Source organism: Cajanus cajan, chromosome 6, assembly GCF_000230855.2.
Source record: "Cajanus cajan strain Asha chromosome 6, NIPB_CcT2T_4, whole genome shotgun sequence".
Lineage (NCBI taxonomy): Eukaryota > Viridiplantae > Streptophyta > Magnoliopsida > Fabales > Fabaceae > Cajanus > Cajanus cajan.
The window spans coordinates 2,608,095-2,634,075 of record NC_138522.1 but is presented as its reverse complement, the minus strand read 5'-3'; the positions used below and the strand labels follow the sequence as shown (position 1 = coordinate 2,634,075).

General features: G+C 32.5%; 3 protein-coding genes across 5 annotated transcripts in view; 2 read left to right on the top strand and 1 right to left on the bottom strand.

Moving 5' to 3' along the window:
- The window catches only part of LOC109809850 (nicotinate N-methyltransferase 1), a 43,443-nt gene that overhangs the window by 2,182 nt on the left and 15,280 nt on the right, over window positions 1-25,981 (top strand). The window contains exons 3-4 of one of the 3 annotated variants that reach the window (XM_083076500.1): window positions 773-837; window positions 13,165-15,194. In XM_083076500.1, the coding sequence (XP_082932626.1) occupies window positions 773-837; window positions 13,165-13,464 (365 nt within the window). In that variant the 3' untranslated portion in view covers window positions 13,465-15,194. Of the gene's footprint in view, window positions 1-772; window positions 838-1,190; window positions 1,676-13,164; window positions 15,195-25,981 lie in introns of those variants that run through there. The other 2 variants (XM_029273636.2, XM_083076501.1) reach the window with 2 other exon arrangements.
- LOC145958906 (putative indole-3-pyruvate monooxygenase YUCCA10) lies at window positions 15,297-19,821 on the top strand. Its single transcript, XM_083076502.1, has 4 exons — window positions 15,297-18,129; window positions 18,223-18,456; window positions 18,769-18,894; window positions 19,101-19,821. The coding sequence occupies exons 1-4, from the start codon at window positions 17,518-17,520 to the stop codon at window positions 19,272-19,274; spliced, it is 1,146 nt and encodes a 381-aa protein (XP_082932628.1). The 5' UTR covers window positions 15,297-17,517; the 3' UTR covers window positions 19,275-19,821.
- On the bottom strand, window positions 23,950-24,850 carry LOC145958905 (histone H3.3-like; the record flags this gene model as incomplete). Its single annotated transcript, XM_083076499.1, has 4 exons — window positions 23,950-24,293; window positions 24,388-24,478; window positions 24,565-24,640; window positions 24,745-24,850. Coding segments are annotated over 4 exons (411 nt in total), but the record flags the coding sequence as incomplete, so codon positions are not given.

The window sequence follows — 25,981 nt, the reverse complement described above, 5'->3', positions numbered from 1 at the left end:
TCCTGCAAAATAAATTTCGCAAGAAAGTTTCCTGCGAATTTTTTCGCAAGAAATTTTGTAGGAATATTTTTTACGAAAAAAATAAAGAAATTATTATAAATTCTATCAATAATTTTTCAACTTTCAAATGCTCATAATGAATTTATCCGAAACATTTATTTCCATGCCTCCAACATGTGATACATAATCTTTTAAATTCTAAGATTGTAGATTATAAGTCTAACACTCAACCATACAAATCAACTTATAAGGTAAGTGTTGCCCTAACTTATATACTCTTTAATTGCTTTATTTTCAATCGATGTGGGACTTTAAGTTTTTTTAAAATATTAAACTTATAAATTTAATTTTTTTTATTTTTCCTGCAGATTAAAATTTGCAGGAAAATCAGCAAGAAAAGTTACATGCAAAATTTTTCTATCATTTAGTAAACATTACTTGCGAATTTATTTTTGCAAGAAAATATGCAAGAAACAAAATAAAATTCTTACAATATTTTTTGTAAATTTTTACCATAGAAAAAATTTCTATGATTATTAAAATTGTAGCAAAGTTTTTAAGAAATATCTGTAAATTATTTTTTGCAAATAAATTCGCAAAAAATTTCTGTAAATATTTTTTTGCTGGAAAATTCGCAAAAAAATTTGCGAATATTTTTTTGCAACGAAATTTGTAAAAAAATTCTGCGAATATTTTTTTGCAGGAAAATTTACAAGAAAATGACACTTTTCTAGTAGTGTATCAAGAAACATTTTCCTATGTCATATTCTAGGTGTAACACATGTTGCTGGGGACGCGTTTGAATTTGTTCCCCGTGGGGATGCTACCTTCATCAAGGTAAAGCAATTCATATCTCAAAATATTTTGAGCATATTGTTAACCAGTTATATGCTGATAAAAATTAAATGTTTTTTTATTAAAAATTAATATATGCAACATTTTTTTCAGGAAACCTCTAAAAATTGTTACTAGAAGAATAGATACTAAATACTATAAGGGATACAAATGCGAATTAAGAGTTAATTTTCTCACCCATATATTTTAGGAGATATATATGTTTCAATTAGTTATAATATTGCAGCCCTTTAAATAGTCTCATCCTCTTATATTTCCTTGACTTAATAATTATCTGATTTTAGCCTTCTATTCTTCCTTTCTCTTGCTGTAATTTCTCTTTACATGGTATCCAGAGCTCAAAGATCCATGACTTCCGCAACACCAACTTTCGTGCCCTAAACTTTCTCTAATCCCATTTTGTCATGTGTTAGTGAGGATAATTTCCTCACTTGGTGTCATCAAGTTGAAGCAACCATCAGGGGGTTTCAGGGGGTTTCGATTGAAGAAATATGTGACACCCTTACTACCCCAACATATATATTGTAACAATAAAAACTTATAAATAAATTTTTTCAATTTCAGTAAAAAGGTTCACATGAGAATCTTCAAAATTATCCTTCATTAACCACAATAACAAAAATGAAACGCAAGAGTTTTCAAATTGTTTTCAAAAATAACATTTACAATAAAAACCTATGTTCTAAAAAAAATCTTTTGCCCCGATGTCACAATATCAGAGCATCCCGACAATTCAACCGTTGGCATTCTAGATACCACTCGTAGCCAGATCTTCCTCACCTAAAATATCCACAAATCGCACGGTGAGAAAAGAAAACATCTATATATATAACACATAAGAAAACACAACATATTATCTCATTATAATTTAATATTCATAAATATTTCAACATATCGTATTTCAATCAATCATGCATTGTCATTACGTCATAATTCTCAATCACACCAATCATCACAAATCTTGCACTTCACACTATGCCAAGGTCACGCTACCCATTTAATAATCTCAGGCCGTGCTCACCCCTGATATAACACTGTGCCAAGGTCACGTTATCCCTATCCTATGGCCGTGCTCACCCCTGACATGTTAACCAAGGTCACGATACCCATGTAACAATCCAGAGCCATGCTCACCCCTGATATAACACTGTGCCAAGGTCACGTTACCTCTAACTTAGGGTCGTGCCCACCCCTGACATGTTAACCAAGGTCACGATACTCATGTAATAATCTCGGGCCGTGCTCACCCCTGGTCATAGGTGTGAAGAACCACAACCACATCTCATTCACATTCCACACAACATCTCATAGTTCAATGCCATACACATATCAGATAAGCCCAAAATAATAGGTTTCATACACCTCGAGCAATTCACATCTAAATCACCAATTTTTATCAAGTAATATAGCAATAACATTCATAAATTAATATAATACTCAACGGAATTACCAATTTAATATAATTTCAACATAAACAGTAAAACCCCTAATTGTTCCAAAACCTAGCTCATAGACACTTTTCTACAATTTCGTTCTCTCTCCCAGATCATCATTCTTACAAATTATTAGCATATTTATAATCCTCAACACATACAGAATCTAATGGGATCATCAATTCCTCAAACAAAAATCATCCAATTTTTCACAACCTAACTAAGAAGCACTTTTCTATGATTTCGTTCTCTCTCCCAAAGCATCATTTTTACAAATTAATCATATATTCATAGTACTAAATACATACAAAATCACGTAAGACCAATAATTCTCCTAACATAAATAATTATAAAATTGCTCATAATCCTAAGGGTTCTTCTTCTACCCAATTCTCTTATGTAACTCTACATATAAATAATTCCCTTTTTCCCCGTACCTGGATATGTAGAAGCTGAATCTAAATATGTAGAAGCTGAATCTACACTAGATCTGGTTGATCTCCCTCGTTGGGTTCCCCTCGGTCTGAAGCAGAAAGTGGAGGAAAGAAGAGAGAGAGCAGAAGAAAAGAAATTAGAAATGAGAGGTGTGCTTTTTCAGAGTGGCAGAGAGCTCAATTTATAGGCCTCAGACTTCGCCAGAACGGCCCGTTCCAATTTCAGAACGGCCCGTTTTGGACCCCAAAATCATGGGTAAAAATCACACCCAGAACGGCCCGTTCCCAAACCAGAACAACCCGTTCTGGTATGCATTTATTACTCAACTGCCATAGCCCGTTCCAGGCCCGTTCCCACTTAAAGTTTAAGGTAGCTTTTAATAGTCCGGAACGGCCCGTTCCAACTTTAGAACGGCCCGTTCTGGGCTATTAACTCTCATACAATTTGGTAGTTTGGAACGGCCCGTTCCAATTCTGGAACAGCCTGTTCCAAGCTACTAAATCACCCCTATACCTTTATAAAATTACCCTCAATTAAAAATAAATAAATAATGAAATAAAAAATGGGGTGTTACAATTCTCCCCTCCTTTTAGAAATTTCGTCCTCGAAATTACCTGAAGCAAATAAAAATGGATATGACGCTTTCATCTTCTCCTATAGCTCCCAAGTAGCACTTTCAGGTGTAGATCCTCCCCAAATAACTTTCACCAAAGGAATTTCCTTTCCCCTAAGTTGCTTCACCATTCGATCCTCGACTCTCACCGGGTTAGCTTCCATAGTTAGGTTCTCCTTAACCTCAAGATGATCCGACTCAATCACATGCGAAGGATCATGGATGTATTTACGAAGTTGGGAAATGTGGAAAACATCATGGAGATTTGACAGATTAGGAGGCAAAGCAATTTGGTAGGCAACACTACCGACTCTTTTTAGAATTTGGAAAGGACCAATAAATTGAGGAGTAAGTTTTCTGGATTTCAATGGCCTGCCAACCCCAGTCCACGAAGTGACTTTCAAAAACACATGGTCACCTTCTTGAAATTCCAAGTCCTTCCTTCTCCTGTCAGCATAACTTTTCTGTCTACTCTGAGCTGTCCTCATCCTCTCTTGTATCAATCTAACCTTATCAGTGGTTTTTTGCACAATCTCAGGTCCTAAGATAACCTTATCACCAGGCTCGCACCAACACAAAGGGGTCCTACATCTCCTACCATACAGGGCTTCATAAAGTGCCATACCTATACTAGAGTGGTAACTATTATTATAGGTAAACTCTATCAAAGGTAAAAGACTATCCCAACTACCCCCTTGATCCAACACACAGGCTCTAAGCAAATCCTCTAAAGATTGAATAGTCCTCTCAGTCTGACCATCAGTTTGAGGGTGGTAAGCTGAACTAAGTCTAAGTTGGGTTCCCAAAGCTTGTTGTAGGCTCCCCCAAAACCTAGAGGTGAATCTAGGGTCTCTGTCTGAAACTATGCTAGATGGTATCCCATGCAATCTCACAATCTCATCAATATATAGTCCAGCCAATCTCTCGAGAGAATACCTAATGTTAATAGGTAAGAAATGTGCACTCTTAGTCAACCTATCAACTATAACCCAAATGGAATCATGCCCTCTCCTAGTCCTAGGCAAAGCAACTACAAAATCCATAGAAATGCTATCCCACTTCCACTCGGGTATACTCAAAGGCTGAAGTAGTCCTGAAGGTTTCTGATGTTCTATCTTAGCCTTCTGACACACTAAACAGGCACTCACAAATTCAACTATATCTTTCTTCAACCTAGGCCACCAAAATATCTTCCTAAGGTCTTGATACATCTTAGTTGCTCCTGGGTGAAAACTAAGCTTGCTCGTATGACCTTCCTCTAGGATCAAACGTCTAAGTGTAGGGTCACTAGGCACGCACACTCGGTCTTTAAATCTTAACACTCCATCTACACCCAAGGTAAACTCTCCTCCACTACCTTGTCCTATAGCATCACGTCTAGCCTCTAGAAATGAATCCACTAACTGTGCTTCTCCAATTTCCCTCAACAACTCACTAGTCACCCGAGTCATACCTAGTCTCACACTACTAGGGGTCACCTCACAAGTCAAACTCAAGTCTCTAAATTGAGCCAAAAGGTCCATCTCCCTAATCATAAGAGAAGACAAATGCAAAGATTTCCTACTTAAAGCATCAACCACCACATTGGCTTTGCCCGGATGATAACTAAGATCAAAATCATAATCCTTAAGGAACTATAACCATCTCCTTTGCCTCATATTTAATTCCTTTTGGTCAAACAAATACCTAAGACTCTTATGATCACTAAACACCTCAAATTTTGAACCATACAAATAATGTCTCCAAATCTTAAGTGTGAATACCACAGCTGCTAATTCAAGATCATGGCTGGGGTAATTTTTCTCATGTATTTTCAATTGCCTAGACGCATAAGATACGACCTTTCCCTTTTGCATTAACACTCCACCCAAACCCATCTTAGAAGCGTCACAATAAACCACAAAAGTCTTACTAAGGTCAGACAACACTAAAACAGGTGCACTAGTCAACTTCTCCTTAAGGGTTCGGAAACTATTCTCGCATTTACTATCCCATACAAACACAACTCCTTTCCTAGTTAAACTTTTCAAGGGTAACGCTAATATAGAGAATCCCTCTATGAGTCTTCTATAGTATCCAGCCAATCCAAGGAAGCTCCTAATCTCACTAACTGACTTAGGTGTCTCCCATTTAAGTACCGCCTCAACTTTAGATGGATCTACTGCTATACCCCCACTTGAAATCACATGTCCTAAGAAACTCACTTCCTCTAGCCAAAAGTCACACTTAGACAACTTGGCATAAAGTTGTCTCTCCCTAAGGGTTTGAAGTACTACCTTTAAGTGTTCCTCATGTTTCTTTTTAGTCTTGGAATAAACTAGTATGTCATCTATGAAGACAACTACAAATTTATCCAAGTACGGATGAAAGATTCGGTTCATGTAATCCATAAAAACTGCAGGAGCATTCGTCACACCAAAAGGCATTACTTGATACTCATAGTGTCCATAACGAGTCCTAAATGCTGTCTTATGTACATCCTCACCCTTAACTCTAATCTGATGGTACCCCGATCTAAGATCAATTTTACTAAATACACAAGCACCCACCAACTAGTCCATAAGATCATCTATCCTAGGCAATGAATATTTATTCTTAATGGTCACCTTGTTCAACTGGCGATAATCTACACACAATCTCATGCTACCATCCTTCTTCTTAACTAATAGTACGGGTGCTCCCCAAGGTGATACACTAGGCCTCACAAACCCCTTCTCCAACAAGTCTTCTATTTGTTTCTTAAGCTCCACTAACTCTACGGGTGACATCCTATAAGGTGCGATAAAAATAGGTCCTGTTCCTAGTACTAAGTCTATGGAAAATTCTACTTCTCTTCTAGGTGGTAAGCTAGACATATCATCAGAGAAGACATCCGAAAAGTTATACACAACAGGCAGTTCATTCACCAAAACATTACTCTCAGAATTCAAAGAAGCTAACAACATGTACACTTGGACATCTTCTTGTAAAGATATCTTAACTTGGTTGGTAGTCAAATAATCCTTACTCACTTTTTCAACAGGCTCACCAAAAATAATAGATTTATCAGCACAATTCAAAAGGACATGATTGGAAGATAACCAGTCCATACCCAGAATAACATCTAGCTGAATTAGAGGCAAACAAATTAAGTCAACCATGAAATCTCTACCCTCAATAATCAAAGGACATTTTAAACAGACATCAGAAGTAGACACTGAACCACTAGTTGGTGTCTCTACTATTAATTCAAAAGACAAGGAAGAAACAGGTAATTTTAATTTGGACACACACGCATGTGATATAAAAGAGTGAGTCGCACCAGAGTCATACAACACAATTAGAGGAGTTCTATTGATGAAACACATACCCTGGATTAAGTCTTTGGATTGTGAAGCTTCAACACCACTCAAGGCAAACACCCTTCCTGACGCTCGAGGTTTGCTAGCACTCCCTCCAACCTCTGTTGTCTTATTCTTGGGGCAATCACGAGCTCTGTGTCCCTTCTCTTGACATTTGAAGCACGTTATTACTCTGGGAAACGAACATTTATATGCCCTATGACCTGGCTTCCCACAGTTGTAGCAGTTGTTGTGTGGAACAGAACCCACACTTCCCCCTCTAGAAGTTTGGCTAGCCGTGGGAACTTGGCTCCTTTGTTGCACAGAACCTTGATTATTCACCTTCGAACTTGAGTCCCTAGCAGACTTGGTGTAAGGTTTACTCTTACTAGATGAACCAAACTTATTATTCCTCATGGGTCCTCCACTCTTATAATGAGTTACCCTAGCACGGTTGTCCTCATCATATACTCGGCACTTGTTTACCAATTCATGATAGTGAGTGATCCCTTGATAATTGAAAACTTGTTTAATCTCAGGGCGAAGACCACTCACAAACTTCACACATTTGTCCTCCTCATTGCCCACACCATCATACATAGGACAAAATCTGACCAAGTCTTCAAACTTAGTCACACACTCAGCCACTGAATCCTCTCCTTGCTTCAATTCAAGGAATTCCACCTGTTTCTTATGTCTCACATCCCGGGGAAAGTATTTCTCCAAGAATAGCCGCTTGAAATTCTCCCAATTCACTTGGGTACCTGCAGCTATCATTCTTTGTAAAGCACCTTGCCACCAGATGCCAGCCTCTCCAGAAAGCATGAAGGCAGCCAAAGTCACCTTCTGTATCAAAGGACATCCCATAGCTTGGAATATCTTTTCAACTTCGAATATCCAGTCAGCAGCTCCATTAGGATTATAACCCCCATGAAAGCTTGGCGGATTATTTTGCTAGAATCTCTCCAACCAATCTATCTCTGGTTGTTGGTTCATATTACCAAGAGCCTGAGCCATCGCTTGTAAAGCATCAGCGATTGCACGATCGTTCCTACCTCCTGCCATTACTTTTATGGATCACCAGAAAAGTTAACAATTATACTATAAGTAACCAACAAACTTAATCAATCATAGCACTAACATATCAACAAATTCCACAATCAATTCATTCCATCAATTATCTACTAAACAAGCATAGTAGACTCATAACTCGCGGCCGATTGGATCGACCTGCTCTGATACCACTAAATGTGACACCCTTACTACCCCAACATATATATTGTAACAATAAAAACTTATAAATAATTTTTTTCAATATCGGTAAAAGGGTTGACATGAGAATCTTCAAAATTATCCTTCATTAACCACAATAACAAAAATGAAACGCAAGAGTTTTCAAATTGTTTTCAAAAATAACATTTACAATAAAAACCTATGTTCTAAAAAAAATCTTTTGCCACGATGTCACAATATCAGAGCATCCCGACAATTCAACCGTTGGCATTCTAGATACCACTCGTAGCCAGATCTTCCTCACCTAAAATATCCACAAATCGCACGGTGAGAAAAGAAAACATCTATATATATAACACATAAGAAAACACAACATATTATCTCATTATAATTTAATATTCATAAATATTTCAACATATCGTATTTCAATCAATCATGCATTGTCATCACGTCATAATTCTCAATCACACCAATCATCACAAATCTTGCACTTCACACTATGCCAAGGTCACGCTACCTATTTAACAATCTCGGGACGTGCTCACCCCTGATATAACACTGTGCCAAGGTCACGTTATCCCTATCCTAGGGTCGTGCTCACCCCTGACATGTTAACCAAGGTCACGATACCCACGTAACAATCCAGAGTCGTGCTCACCCCTGATATAACACTGTGCCAAGGTCACGTTACCCCTAACTTAGGGCTGTGCCCACCCCTGACATGTTAACCAAGGTCACGATACTCGATCATGTAATAATCTCGGGCCGTGCTCACCCCTGGTCATAGGTGTGAAGAACCACAACCACATCTCATTCACATTTCACACAACATCTCATAGTTCAATTCCATACACATATCAAATAAGCCCAAAATAATGGGTTTCATACACCTTGAGCAATTCACATCTAAATCACCAATTTTTATCAAGCAATATAGCAATAACATTCATAAGTTAATATAATACTTAATGGAATTACCAATTTAATATAATTTCAACATAAACAGTAAAACCCCTAATTGTTCCAAAACCTAGCTCACAGGCACTTTTCTACAATTTCGTTCTCTCTCCCAGATCATCATTCTTACAAATTATTAGCATATTTATAATCCTCAACACATACAGAATCTAATGGGATCATCAATTCCTCAAATAGAAATCATCCAATTTTTCACAACCTAACTAACAGACACTTTTCTATGATTTCGTTCTCTCTCCCAGAGCATCATTTTTACAAATTAATCATATATTCATAGTCCTAAATACATACAAAATCACGTAAGACCAATAATTCTCCTAACAGAAATAATTATAAAATTGCTCATAATCCTAAGGGTTCTTCTTCTACCCAATTCTCTTATGTAACTCTACATATAAATAATTCCCTTTTCCCCCGTACCTGGATATGTAGAAGCTGAATCTAAATATGTAGAAGCTGAATCTACACTAGATCTGGTTGATCTCCCTCGTTGGGTTCCCCTCGGTCTGAAGCAGAAAGTGGAGGAAAGAAGAGAGAGAGCAGAAGAAAAGAAACCAGAAATGAGAGGTGTGCTTTTTCAGAGTGGCAGAGAGCTCAATTTATAGGCCTTAGACTTCACCAGAACGGCCCATTCCAATTTCAGAACGGCCCGTTATGGACCCCAAAATCATGGGTAAAAATTACACCCAGAACGGCCCGTTCCCAAACCAGAATGGCCCGTTCTGGTGTGCATTTATTACTCAACTGCCATAGCCCGTTCCAGGCCCGTTCCCACTTAAAGTTTAAGGTAGCTTTTAATAGTCTGGAACGGCCCGTTCCAACTTTAGAACGACCCGTTCTGGGCTATTAACTCTCATACAATTTGGTAGTTTGGAACGACCCGTTCCAATTCCGGAACAGCCCGTTCCAAGCTACTAAATCACATATATTTTGGTAGTTTGGAACGGCCCGTCCCAATTCTGGAACAGCCCGTTCCAAGCTACTAAATCACCCCTATACCTTTATAAAATTACCAAAATACCCTCAATTAAAAATAAATAAATAATGAAATAAAAACTGGGGTGTTACAAAATACATTCTTGGTGCGAAATCAATTCCAAAGAAATTCTAGAAAGAAGGAGATAAGATCATTGAAAAGATCACATAGGCGTATGAAAATTAGGAACACTAAAAATCAGAATTATCTAAGAAAAAAATCCGTAGATAAGCATGAAAACCCGTAGATAAGTCTTAATTATCTACGGATTATCTACAGCCAAAAATCCATAGGTAATAGGGTCGTAGATAATGTTATCTACGAAAAGTTTTCCGTAGATAACCCACGAAAGTTGTTACCTATGGATTTTATCCGTAGATAACCTTCGAAATTTTTTTGTTTAATTTTAATAAATTTATTAATGTAACTACCCTCGTATTTGATCTCTCAAGGATGCTATTTCATGACACTTCACTTTTCAACGTGTTTTGTCCTTACTGCACAATTTCTGGGAAACTTTCTAAAAGATCACCCATTCCAATATTACTCCAAGTTAAGCGCACTTAACTGTGGAGTTCTGATGAGATAAGCTACCGAAAAGCATATGCATGTTATTAGTATAAGTAATACAAATTAATTCATTTAAGTCATCCTCAAATATAAAATCTCATACTTATACTATCTTTGGATCCCTCTCATTTTAGTGTGTCCAGATATAGCTTACACTATGAATAAGCTCTACCAATTCATGCACAAACCCTTGGAGGAGCACTGGAAATCTACTAAAAGAGTTTTAAGATATTTGGTAGGAACACTTGATTATGGTCTTCATTTCAAAGCTTCACAACCTCTATATATAAGTGGATATAGTGACTTTGATTGGGCTGCAGACCCAAAAGATATGAAATCTACTACACGTTATTGTCTCTATCTTGGATGAAACATTATTTCATGGAAACCTAATAAACAAAAGGTGGTATCCTAAAGTAGTACAGAAGAAGAATTCAGGAGTTTGGCATCCCTATCTGCAGAAATTTCCTACATACAATCCTTAATGAACTACAAATTCCTCTAAAAAGAACACCTATTGTATGGTGCGACAATATGTGAGCAGTGCTATTAATAGCTAATCCTGTCCTTCACAATAAAATTAAACATTTTGAATTGGATATTTGGTTCATTAGAGAAAGAGTTGCTATAGGCCAATTGATAATAAAATACATTCTTTCCAAATTTCAAATTGCAGATTTATTAATAAAGGCTCCTGCAACAACTATTTTTTTTGGATTTGCGACCCAAACTCAAAGTATCACTACAAGAAAAATGCAAATTACCGACGGATATAAATCTGTCAAAAAATTTATATTTTCAATAGATTTTACTGACAAAAAAAATTCGTAGGAAAAGTTATATTACTGACGGATACAAATCTGTCAAAGAATTTATATTTTCGACGAATACAAATCTGTCAAAAAATTTATATTTCCGACGGATATATCTGTCGATAATTTCCAATGGATTTATTCATCAGTAATTTCTGACAGATATAAATCTATCAGAAAATTTATATTTTTAATGAAAAAAATTCGTAAGAAAAGTTATATTACTCATGAAATATTTTTGACTAATTTATATTTGTCAAAAAATGTAATAATTTTTTGACAATAATTGACAATCATATATTAAAAAATATCGATAAAATTTTAAATATATATATATATAGAGAGAGAGAGAGAAGGAATCAAATGACTCACATAGTAACTCTTGGTAAAGTTACTTCGCGTAATAGCTCATGGTGCATGTTGAATTTCATTGATCCAACTGTTAAATTAAAAATTATTAAATTTTACTAATAATTAATATAGAAAAAATTAATTAGCTTTGGAATAAATTATTTGCTTATAATATAATTAAAAGATTAATTATTTTAAATTATTTAACTTGAATCTTATTGATAATTTACAATATGATCTTAATAATTTTGTATAATTAATATCTGGTTTTTAATTTGATATAAACATAATATGATATAATTAGATAAAATTTTAAATTAGTATTTTATTAATGATTGATAATTAGAAAATAAAACAGGAATAAATACATTTTTTGAATTTTATATCTTAGATTTAAGATACATCAATATATTAAGTTAATTAATAATTTATTTAAAATGTTAAAATTTAATTTATAAATGTGTAATAAATAAATATTTATAATTTATAAATTATAGTATCATTATAAATTATAAAAAATAATATTTTAAAATATATAAATTATTATTTAAACTTTTAATTTATAATAAATAATTAAAATTGTATCATAATATTAATTTTAAATATAAATAAGTAGATTGTTAATTATAAAAGTAAGAATATATACAAATAAAGATTAATTAAATATAATATAATTATTATTATTGGTAATATAATTATTATATATATTATTTTATTTTTATAACAGTCCGAATACACCTGAATGAGAGGGATCTAGATATAGTGCAAATATAAGATTGTATAGTTGAAGATGACTTAATTGAATTAATTTGTACTATCTATACTAACAACATGCATCTACTTTTTGGTAGTTTATCTCATCAAAACTCCATAGTTAAGCGTCATTGACTTGGAGTAATATAAGAATGGATGACTTTCTGGGATGTTTCCCAGAAATTGTGCAAGTAAAGACAAAGCATGCTAAAAAGTGAATTATCATGAAATGGAAACCTTGAGAAGTCAAATATAATGGGTGTTACATTAATAAATTTATTAAAATTAAACAGAAATTTTTTGACAAATTTATCAGTCAGTAATTTTCAACAGATATATCCGTCAAAAATTTCTGAAGGATAATTACTAACAAATATATCTGTCAAAAATTTCTGACGAATTACATTGTTTTCGATGGATTTTTTTTCCGAGCTCTCTTTTTTTGAAGGATATTTCTTTTTCCGACGAATTTTTCTCGTTAGAAATTTGCGTCTTTCTTATAGTGTATATCAGAAACCTACTGAGTTTGAAAGGAGGTATAAGGAAACCAAATGTGAATTAAGAGTTAATTTTCTTATTCATATATTTTAGGAGATATATATGTTTCAGTTAGTCGTAATATTACGACCCTTTAAATACTCTCATCCTCTTATATTTCATTAACTCAATAATAATCTAATTTCAGCCTTCTATTCTTCTTTTCTCTTACTGTAATTTCTCTTTACAAATACCATCTTAACAATGGTTTTTAAGTCTTCATAATTAAAATCAGTGGAATTTCCAATTAATTTAATTCACGTATATCGATTATTTTTTGTGTTGATTGGACATGCAGTGGGTATTTTTAGGATGGACAGACGAGGAATCTAAGCTAGTGTTGCAGAATTGTTACAAGGCACTTCCAGATGAGGGAAAAATAATAGTTTGCGAACCCGTGCTACCGGACCTAACAGATGAGAGTCACCGAACAAGAGCATTACTAAGTGGTGACATATTCGTAATGACAATGTACAGAACTAAGGGAAAGCATAGAACTGAACAACAATTCAAACAACTTGGCCTTTCTGCTGGTTTTTCTCGATTCCGTGCCTTCTATATTGATTCTTATTTCGCTGTACTCGAGTTTCACAAGTGAGGAGTAGCTAGCCTCTGAACTCTATGTGATGTTACTAATTAAGTCTATTAACACCATGAATGGTGGGGAAAAATTAAATCATGAGACTGCTCCATGATTATATGAATAAATCTTCATCCTAATAATAAATTTGGTATTGAGTTCCTCATTTTTTTTTGGGTAATTGAAGAAAAATAAAACAAAACAACCATAAAAACAAGATTACATGTGTAAGAACCTGGTGTCTACTTCATCGACATGAAGTGCAAAACTAATACGAGGAGGGAGTCTTCTAAAACTTGTAATGGGATAGAAATGAAATGTCATACCCCATTTGTGCTCTTCATAAGTACACCGAAACCAACTTGATCAGGATTACCAGTGTAACTACTGTCGACATTCTCCTCCATTATGTCATCCTGGAAAGTATGTCACATTGTCATTTTTTTTGGTAATTGAAGAAAAATAAAACAAAACAACCAGAAAAACAAGATTACATGCGCAAGAACCTAGTGTCTACTTCATTGACATGAAGTGCAAAACTAATACTAGGAGGGAGTCTTCTAAAACTTGTAATAGGATAGAAATGAAATGCCATACCCCATCTATGCTCTTCATAAGTCCATCGAAACCAACTTGACCAAGATTGCCAGTGTAATTGTTGTCGACATTCTCCACCATTATGTCATCTTAGAAAGTATGTCATATTGTCATTGTTTTTGGTAATTGAAGAAAAATAAAACAAAACAACCAGAAAAACAAGATTACATGCGCAAGAACCTGGTGTCTACTTCATCAGCATGAAGCGCAAAACTAATACTAGGAGGGAGTCTTCGAAAACTTGTAATGGGATAGAAATGAAATGCCATACCCCGTCTGTGCTCTTCATAAGTCCACCAAAACCAACTTGATTAGGATTGCCAGTGTAACTACTATCGACATTCTCCACCATTATGTCATCCTGGAAAGTATGTCACATTGTCATTTTTTTTGGTAATTGAAGAAAAATAAAACAAAACAACCAGAAAAACAAGATTACATGTGCAAGAACTTGGTGTGTACTTCATCGACATGAAGCGCAAAACTAATACTAGGAGGGAGTCTTCTAAAACTTGTAATAGGATAGAAATGAAATGCCATACCCCATCTGTGCTCTTCATAAGTCCACCAAAACCAACTTGATCAGGATTGTCAGTGAAACTGCTGTCGACATTCTCCACCATTATGTCATCCTGGAAAGCATGTCACATTGTCAATGGACCCAACATTTAGGAGAGTTTGTGGTGTAGTAGCGACCTATCTCATTTGATGGATAAGGCCAGTATTAAACAATGAGGGGTTCTCATTGGAAAAAACTTGGGCATTTCGGGATCTCCATGTCTACCAAATGATTGTTAGGGATGTGAATAAGTTAAATTAGGCTAAATTTTGAATATATAGCTTAGACTCGTTATATAAAATTAAAGTCTAAATTCGATCTATTAATATCTATCATAAATTTTATTTATAAGTCTAAGCTAACTTTTTTAAAGTTTGATTTAACCTATTAACTTATTTAAATTATTAATATTAATTATGTCAATAAAATTATTTTAAAAATATAATATACTCAATATTATTAAAATTTAAATTTTAAAAGAAATATAGGAGAAATTTTGAATCATTTTCTATTGAAAGAATAATTCATGTATACTTATGTATGTTGATGTATACTCATACACAGGTCTTAAACTTATAAACTAGTTATTAATATTAATTGGGTTCTCAAGTATTATTATTATTATTATTATTTTTATTATTATATATATATATATATATATATATATATATATATAATTTTATGAAACAAATAAAAATTGTATCCTTTAACTATTTTGTATTTATCATTTCATAGGTCTTTAGAAGCAAGCTTGATGTTGCAAGTACTTCCTTTGAAAGTTAGGAAGAAGCTCCAATATATTGCCCCTAAAATAAGTCAACTATCAACTAAATAGTAGTCAAAGTTCAATTAAAATATATTTTACGTATGATTTATTTATGTTTTATATTCACTAAATTATAGTAAGCACGTCAAGTTAGTAATCATAAGTGTGACTATTAATATTAATAATAATTAATATATATATATATATATATATATATATATATATAATTTTATGAAACATAAAAATTGAATCCTTTAACTATTTTCTATTTATCATTTATTTTCATAGGTCTTTGGAAGCAAGCTTGATATTGTAGGGGCTTCCTTTGAAAGTTAGGAAGAAGATTCAATATATTGCCCTCAAAATAAGTCAACTATCAACCAAATAGTAGTCAAACTTCAGTTAAAATATATTTTAAATATGATTTATTTATGTTTTATATTCACTAAATTATAGTAAGTACGTCAAGTTGGTAATCATAAGTGTCACTATTACATGATGAATGCACGTGTTCACCATCATTACTGACAACATTACAAAGTCATGGAGAAAGGTAATACATTTTTAAATCAAATTAATTACATTAAATAATTATGCAAAAGTTTAATGATCAATTAATGTTTAACTTATCTCTATTTTGAATTAATTGTGTAGATATTCAAAAATTCAACTCCATTTGCTCATGAAGACATGAAAGATATCCACAGAAGATGGACATTTTTTTTTCTTGAGGCAATTGAGGGTTGATTTATCTTTTTCTAAATTCTTTTAGTTTTCTTTTTGTACATTGACTAGTTTAGTTTAGATTCATTATTATTTGATAATATTTGTATTATGTTATAGTAATTGTCATTATTATTAATTAATGACAATTATTGTTAAATTTAACTTTCTTGTTAAATCTCTTAGTTCGCTATGTAGTTTAATTTGTACATTTTTTAATTTAAATAATAGAGATTATATTTTATACTTGTATTGAATTGGACAATAATATTTTGTTTTGAACTATCTGAAATGTATTTCTGTTGTGCAAGTTTTGAAAAGTTTAAAAAATGAATAGGATATTAAAAAAATTACACATTCTATGATGGATGTAACGTTTTCTGACATAGAAAGTGCACCTTCTATGACAGGTAATAGCATACCCGTCATAGAATATAGGTGTTAATGTATTAATATTCATCTTGACCTACACTTACTATGAGAGACACTAACCATACAACATAGAAAGTGAACTTTTTATGTTAGATATTGATCCGTCATATATAGAATGTGCAAACATTTTATGTTATCAAGATCTATTACATTCCTGATCAACAAAAAATATCCAAAATACCCATCATAAAAGGTGATTGCCATAATAATATACCTAAGTTTACTTACACCGTAAATTTGCAATCCATTAAATAAGTTGTCTCTAATATTTCATTTCCTCATATTTTTCAACAAAAATAAGTCACTTTCTTAGAAAATATATATATCCTAATTTAATATACTACATAAGGAATCTTATTAAATTTTTACTAGAAAGTATATTTAATATTAGATGATTAATAGGAGTCTTATTTAATTTCTATACAAAGCAAAAGAACATGGTCATTGTTTAGAAAACACTGGTTTTGTATCAAACACAACATTTTTCAAAATATAAATAAGATTAATTCAATTATATGAATATTCATCTATAGTTCTGTATGTAGTCAAGATTAATGATGATAAGATTCATTCCATTGACCGAGATATCAAATGCAAGAAAAATAAGTTATTTTTAAGAAAATATGCAATATAAGATACTTAATCAATTATTATAAAAAAGGGTCATGTATACTTTTAATATTTTTAATATATATATTAAATGTGATTAACTAAATTATATGCATTTAGCTCTAAAGTCCAAAGGCTAATATTATTCATTAATTTTACAACCCTTAACATTGACTATACGTATCTCCTTATGGTAGGTTTTTTTTAGTAAATCATAAATAGAAATTCATTTAAAATAATGAATCCCACCGGAACAAAAAAATTTCCTTGGTTCATGAACTACTGCACGCAAATTAGCAATGCCAAATGTATATAATATAAACTTTGGAAGCCTTTGAACATAAACAAGTAATTGTGAGTAATATCGATCAAGAAAGTTAAGAAAATGGAGGAAGCAACAGTGGTAATTGTGGGTGGAGGTCCTGGTGGGCTTGCAATTTCAGCATGCCTATCAGAAAAGTGTATCTCTCACATAATACTTGAGAAAGAGGATTGTAGTGTCTCTCTTTGGAGAAAAAATGCTTATGATAGAGTAAACCTTCATTTGGCTAGCGAGTTTTGCTCTTTGCCTCTCATGCCTCACCCACCTTCAGCCCCAACATTCCTATCCAAAGCAGACTTTCTTCAATACATAGACACATACATTGCACGTTTCAACATAAACCCTCTTTACTCTCGTTTTGTTGAGTCTGCCAAGTACGATCAAGTTGGGAACAAGTGGAGGGTAGAAGCAAAGAACACTCAAGAAGACAAGGTGGAAGTTTACGTGGCTAAGTTTCTTGTGATTGCCACAGGTGAAAACAGTGAAGGCTATATTCCTAATGTGCCAGGACTAGGAAGCTTTGAAGGAGAGATAGTGCACTCCAAATACTACAAATCAGGTTCAAAATATGAATCCAAAGAGGTTTTAGTAGTTGGTTGTGGTAACTCTGGCATGGAGATTGCTTATGATCTCCAAGATTTTGGTGCAAGAACTTCTATTGTTATCCGAAACCCGGTAAATTTTTTTTTTTTTTTTATTACCGTATATAGTATAGATTAATTTCCTTCTATATAAAATTAAAATGTTTATGATTAATATAATTTGTAGGTTCATGTCCTCACCAAAGAATTGATTCATCAAGGTATGTGTGCGTTGAAGCATTTATCGGTTGATGTTGTGGACACTATGGTTACCTTTTTGGCAGAGAAGGAATATGGCGATCTCTCTGAGTATGGAATTTATCGCCCCAAAAAGGGACCATTCTATCTTAAGGGTGTTATTGGAAGGTCTCCAGTTATTGATGTCGGAACCATTGCAAAGATTAAGGATGGGGCAATTAAGGTACTCACAAGTCACAACCATGCATGCAATTGTTATGTAGTTTTAAAAATAAAAGATTCTTAGAATACATACCTTCTCAACAATCGAAAACATTTTTTCACTCACGATATTTAAGTACAAATTTCTTCAACTTTTTATCTTAATAATTGACGATATATAAATAAATTATCCTTAAGAAAGTTTTTAATTGAATCAAAGCAAAATTTATAATTAATAGTTGAGAATGAAACTTTTCTTTACAATATTAAATTTCACTTTAGCATTGGGATCGCTTAATTCAAGATTTTTCTTATAAATTTGTACTCTCAACAGGTAATTCCTTCTCATATAGCTGGAATTGAGAACAAGAAAGTCAGCTTTGGAAATAATGAAACAAAAGAGTTTGATGTGATCGTGTTTGCTACTGGCTATAGAAGCATAGTTAATATGTGGCTTAAGGTATGAGATATATAAGTTGTAGTTATTAATATGTAATTTTTTAGCAAAAGTTTTATTTTTTTCAAATCTCCCAAACAAATTCTAATATTCCACTCCTTATCTACATTGCCAAAGTAAAGAATATATATACCCATTTAGTCAAGCAAAAAGATAGTATATAGTAATTAAGAATGATTTTAATTGATTGGTGTTAATTTATATTGCAGGATTACAAATATGTTCTAAACGATGAGGGGATGCCAAAAAATGAATTTCCAAATCACTGGAAAGGTGAATATGGATTGTATTGCACAGGACTGTCAAAAAGAGGTTTATTTGGAGTTAAAATGGATGCTGAAGTTATTGTCGACGATATCAATCAAACTCTTAACTTACATTAGAAAGTATCTTTCCTAGGAGTTTCATACATATAATTTTCATAAATGGAATTACAATATATTAGTTATGATGAATATATTTTTAATTTCATGTATTATAGTACTTCATGAAAACTAAAGGACCCATGATATGTAAATTCATCATTTAATGGTGAAGTTGAATAAAATGTTTCAAAATTTTCTTTCAATAAGCTTAAAAGTTCTAAGAGAATGCATCTCGTTAAATTCATCTTTCATTCACTTCATAGCTACATAGCAACTTATTTCGATGATTAACATTGTTTATATCTTTACCATAACCATTAAACAGTGAGGCATAGTGGGGGAAACAATAGATATAGGCCAAACGAATTAGTGGTTTGAAAATTTCTTACAATTGAGATTCATTATTAAAACAACATTTGATATTACTTAAAATGAAAGTTTTATATTGGTAATAAAATTGTTGAAGTTAATCATATTGATGCAAAACACAAAGAACTTTTTATATTGGACATGAAATTGATGTAAAAAAAATATTACCTCCACTTTTAAGTTTGTCAGAATATTTCATGTTTGTGATCAATTTGGATAAGACAAGTGATTATTGTCTTAGCATTGTTCGAACATGTAAAATTAAATTTATCTTTAATTATTTGACTAATGAGAGTATCTTTATGTACATTATCAATTATGTATTAAGCATATTTTAGAATAAATTTCTAAAGAAATTCTTAAAAGATTCTAGTACAAATTTCTAATGAGATTTTTTGATTTATTACTTTAGGACAAATTTTTTACAAGATTCTTCAAAATATTACTTATGTATCTACATATTCATACATCTCGGAAAGAAATGAATGGCATAACAAGATATATCTGTTCCAAATAAGAGTTCTTTAAAAAATGCATACTTTAAAGGAAATTCTAAGAAATAATTGAGACAAAAGGATAAGGATTCAGACAACATACTATAAAATATATGCAAAGATATAAGATTCTTTCTCTTAAAAGAAAATTATAATTGCCATGTAGTCTATGTAAAACCAAAACATCTCATTGTATAAATATGGATACAATCATATTGAACAAATTCCATCCTTCACGATATTAGTGTCTTGATGTATTTTAATGTGAATAAAAAAATTATATAGGTATATAAAATATTTCAAGACAAGTTTCTCATTCCATTTAAGATTGTGATATTAGGTGCTCTCACCTGGAACGATCTAGATGCCAACCTTTCCTAGCGAGATCCCCGAGTCTCTTCTGCCTAGTATCTTGGTTTTCAATGGGAGGAAGTACCTGCAAAAAAGATTCTGATGCTTAAGTTAGTTTATGATGATGGAGATGTCTTTTATTTATAATGCACGTACCATTTTAGATATATGATTTTTTGCGGGTGTTACGATCTTTATGGTATGGGCCTGTAACCATACCATATATTCGTTAATAGGATCTTTAAATGTCGTGGCCTTGTTGAGCCGATGTGATATATCAATGTTACTTGGCTCATGGTATTGATGTCTTATGTCCTTGCCCAAGCTCATTAACTCTACTAGGTTGGTACACTAAGCAATAGACATTTTTTTTACTTTGAGGAACCAATCATATCCTAATTTCATTGTATAGGCTCTGGATAATAGTAGTCCTAAGGGTTGAGATTGTTGAAGCCCAATGAAAAATATCATGTTCTAAGTAGATTTGTCAAAGTGGATAATTTGGCTCGGCCTAGCCCGACCCAATCCACCACAGGTTGAGCTATAAGTGAGCCAATTTGGCTCTACTCACCTTTAGGTGACAAAAAAATCAACCATGCCCGGCTCACCACAGGTTGGTGGATTAAATGAGTTGGCTCACTTAAATTAAAAAAATTAAAATACTATTGAACTTTATAAAAAAATATATATTATAATCTCATATTTTAGAATTACAACTATGTTAATAAATCAGACAAATAAAATGTCAAAAAAGAATTAGATATCATTCACAACCAACTTACAAAATCAAAGTTATTACATAAAATATTAGCAAATAATATCAAAGTGACACTAATTATCATAATTGATAACTAGTATGTACAAAATTTAGTCAATGGTATAAATATATAATAACATAAATTAATATTTGGGGCCATAAAAAGTAAATATATTATTAGGTGAGCTAACCCGTGAGCCAACTCAACTCACCACGGGTTGACTTGTGGTGAGTCGGGCCGAATTTTCTCTATAACTAAAACAAGACAAAATTTTCTGGCACGACCCAGCTCAAACTCGTGATGGGCCAGGATGACTCACAGATTTTAACTCACTTTGACAACTCTAGTTCCAAGCATGCCTAAAAGGAAGACCTAAACCCTCTTCAACTAAAGGATTTTATTTAAAACAGGAGCTTAGTGAAAATTATTATTTGAGTCTTTATTGTTTTTCTTACATAATAGTATAAAAGAGACATTTCTTACCTTCTTATATATTTTATTTAAAATAAAAATAAAAAATATTATATCACAACTTTTTCGTCAAAGTGACAAAAGACTTATAAAATTGAAGTTCAAATGAATTACATATGAGTGTAATAACTTGAACTTAATTACATAAAAACAAATATTTTCATATAAAAGTAAACATGAAAGATAATTATCAAAAGTGATATCACCTTAATTTATTAGTAACTAGCATGAAAATAAGACACTTTGTGCCTTTAAGAGAAACACATTTCCTACATTTTAGTTAAACGATGAATGCAATTTTCAATGTAATATTATATATTATCAGTGTAATTTATTTTTTCAATACAAATAATTAAAATTATCCTAAATACAACTTTGAAAAATATTTATTACCAAATCAACAATTTTATGATATATGATAATTTGTGATTAAACAATAGTAGAAGAATATTTTTGCATTATGAGTGTATTTTAATTAAATTCTAATTGAAATCCTATTAAAAATATTATCTATGCATAGTTATAAATATATCATAAAAAGATAATAAAAGTAATAATATAATCATTAAAGTTAATATATATATATATATATATATATATATATGTATATATATATATATGTATATATATATATATATATATATATATATATATATATATATATATGGAGAGAGAGAGAGAGAGAAAGGGAATCTACTTATTTTAAAAGTAAGTCTACTGAAACTTATTTCACTCAACAACTCATGTTCTACATCAAATTTTAACAATTCAACCATTGAATTAAATATTTTAATGCTTAGATCAAGTTTGTAAAGTTTTAAAAAAACACTGAAAGTTATTTGATACTTTGTTTCATTAATTCAAATTAACGGTTAATCATAAAAGTATTTTATTTGTTAATTTGAATTAATGAAACAAAATATCAAATAATTTTTATTTTTTTTTTAATTTTGTTAACTTGATCTATGCATTATGAATTTTTTATTTACCAATTGGATCATAAAATTTAATATAAAATATGAATTATTCAATGAAGTAAGCTTAAATAAACCTACTCTTAGAGTAAATTAATCCTTTCTTTTATATATATATATATATATATATATATGGATGAGTGTGTGACAATGATTATCAATGTATGTAGTATATATAACTATTATAATGGTGTTATCTACTATTCTCTTCATTATTTTAACTATTTTGCCTATTAAATTTTATAAACTAAGTTATTATTATGTTTTAATTCCATATAAACAAAATTTCAAGGTTAGGTCCTTTTTTGGATAACCTATATAAGAAGTCAGCTCTTTCAATGGAGGAACTTCATAGGAGGGTTGTAAAGTATATGTAAATGGAAGAATTAATTGAGTTTCAAGAATGTCTTGGTAAGGAACGGAGTAAGGAGAAAATTGAGTCTCAAAGTGACAAGATAAAGAGAGACTGGTCTAGATGTGCACGGGAACACAAAGATTTTCTTATATATATATGGACTAAAGTCACTACTCAACGCTTCATCCAAAAGCCTTGACCGACTATCATTCAAAAGAGTCACTACTAGAAAAATTAAAATTAGAGAGGGAACAAATCCGTCACTAATTTTGTTAAAATCCGTCACAAATCAATTAGTGACGGAATTTGTGACGAAAAATATTCCGTCACAAAATTTGGCGTCACAAAATATTTAGTGACGGATTATTTTTTCCGTCACAATTAGTGACGGAATTAAGGCATCACAAATAGTATAATTTCCGTCACTAATTTCTAATAATAAATGTTTAGAAATTAATAAAAATCCGTCGCAATTTGTGAGGGATTAAATCCCTCGCAATTTGTGAGGGATTAAATCCGTCACAAACTGTGATGACTTTAATTAAGTAGAATCCGTCACAATTTGCGAGGAATTTAATCCCTCGCAGTTTGTGAGGGATTAAATCCCTCACAAATTGTGAGGGATTAAATCCGTCACAATTTGCGACGGATTTTATCCGTCACTAACTGGGATGAATCCCTCACTAACTGTTGATCACTAAATTTGAGGGAACCATTTGTTTTTAAGAGTCTGGTAATCGATTACCTATACATGTAATCGATTACCAGACAATGGAAAATCATATATTCGAAATTTACTTATTAAAAGGTTCTCTACCAGTCGTGCCAGATTCAATGAAAACTTAAGTCCCCAGTATATATGATAACCAAATAACCAAAATGCAAACAGTTGAAAATGACCAAGCTAAATCCACACAAAACTTATAAAATGAGCAGAATCCAATTATCCAAATGTTGGTGTCTAGGAACTACAATAGGTAAAATGCTGTCTCCATATATCTATCTATACATCGCATAGCAAACTGAAATTTAACTAAAAACCTAAAAACAATAAAAGTATTGCAAAACGGAAAGGTAAAAACTATCCTATAAGCCTAAGCACATTCTCCACGGATGCGGCGTGCAAGTTAAATGTCCTTGGGCATGATGGTGACCCTCTTGGCGTGGATGACACACAAGTTGGTGTCCTCAAACAAACCCACCAAATAAGCCTCTGCAGCCTCCTGAAGAGCAAGAACCGCGTGACTCTGGAACCTCAAATCAGTCTGCAAATACAATTCAAACAAACAAAGCTTAGTCACAAAACCAAACAACAAAAGAAAAATGAAAAATTAGGGTTCTTCACAGATTTGAACATACCTTGAAGTCTTGTGCAATTTCACGAACGAGACGTTGGAAGGGGAGCTTGCGGATCAGAAGCTCCGTGCTCTTTTGGTACTTTCGGATCTCACTGAAATCACGATATTAAAAATTCAATTTTTAGCAAAAAGTGTTGAAAAACAAGAATAAAAACCATTGAAGAAAATAGCTAATTACCGAAGAGCAACGGTTCCGGGGCGATAATGATGGGGCTTCTTGACTCCACCGGTTGTTGGCGCAATTTTCTCGCAGCCTACACATATCACATTTATTCAATTAGGGTTGAAGAAAAAATTGTGAATTGAATAATTGGGAATTGAGAAAAAGTGGTAATTGAAAAATTGAAAACCCTAATACCTTGGTGGCGAGTTGCTTCCTTGGAGCCTTTCCACCGGTGGACTTGCGAGCTGTTTGCTTGGTACGAGCCATGGATGAAGAGAGAGGAAAATTGAAAGATTAGAAATTTGGAAGATTAAATTTTGGAAAGTGAGAAGGAAGAATAATGAAAAGAAGGGAACAGGGTCCGAGACCGTGGACTTTGAAGACTTCAAATTCAAAGGTAATTTGGATTTGATAAATTATGCTAATCCGTGTGCTTCTTTCTAATTGGTTGCTTCGTCCATGAGAGGATTGCCAGCGTGGATCATTTGTGTTTCTTTTGTGTTTCTTTTGCCCTTCTAGAAGGCTTGGGTCAAATTGGGCCCAAACTGATTTGAACATTGTAAAACAAGGCCCAAAACGTTTCCAGATTCCGTGGGTCATTTTCGCGCTCCATTTTGACCATCTTAGGCTTCGAATTAGGAGATGCACATTAGTGAGACATTTGTAGCTTTTTCTCTTAGCTTTCCAACGCCACCAAGATTGCTCAATTCAGAGTCCTGTAGCTCCAGATATGGCCAAAAAACCGAGCGAAGGTCAAACTGTCCAGAAACAAAAATTTGATTAGTTTTGCAATTAGGCCCATAATTCAAATGACAATTAGCAAACATGATAAAACTACGAAATTAACCCTAAATGTGAGAAGTAATCAATGTCTTGATGATATGAATTGAAGCACTAAATTACGGCTCATCAATCAGTATATAAGAAAAAGGACTACAAATTTTAGTTCCTAGCCAATCAAACTATCTTGAAATCAATTTTCTTTCTACCCTAATAGTCACAACTGCACTAATAAGCTTTTTCATACACAATTACTACAATTACAACAACATGGCTGAAGTTCAGAAAAACCTTGCACTTCCAATCATGAAAAATCATAACCATAACCTCTATTAGATAACCTCTCGCATTGGCCGTAACATCCATCAAAACTCTCATACAAACACAATGGATGCAAAAAAATTTGGAAATCACTCAACTCTCCAACTAAAACCAACAAGGAGAAAGCCTCATCTAAAGTAAATGCTATAAAACACGGGTTTGTGGAGTAGTTTTATATTGTTATAAATTTGTTGAAATGATTTTGTAATATAGTTTTGTTGAAATGATTTTGTAATTTTAAGGGAAATATGTTAACTGATATGTCAAATAAATCTACAAGAAATCACTTCATATAGTAATTAACATACTATTCTATTCTAATCTATAGAGG

What these genes read in the sequence shown, in the direction of transcription:
- LOC145958906 (XM_083076502.1), top strand. Translation starts at nt 17,518, where the DNA reads ATGGAGGAAGCAACAGTGGTAATTGTGGGTGGAGGTCCTGGTGGGCTT. An exon ending in CTATTGTTATCCGAAACCCG is followed by an intron (nt 18,130 to 18,222) that starts GTAAATTTTTTT and finishes TATAATTTGTAG; the next exon opens with GTTCATGTCCTCACCAAAGA. An exon ending in TTAAGGATGGGGCAATTAAG is followed by an intron (nt 18,457 to 18,768) that starts GTACTCACAAGT and finishes TACTCTCAACAG; the next exon opens with GTAATTCCTTCTCATATAGC.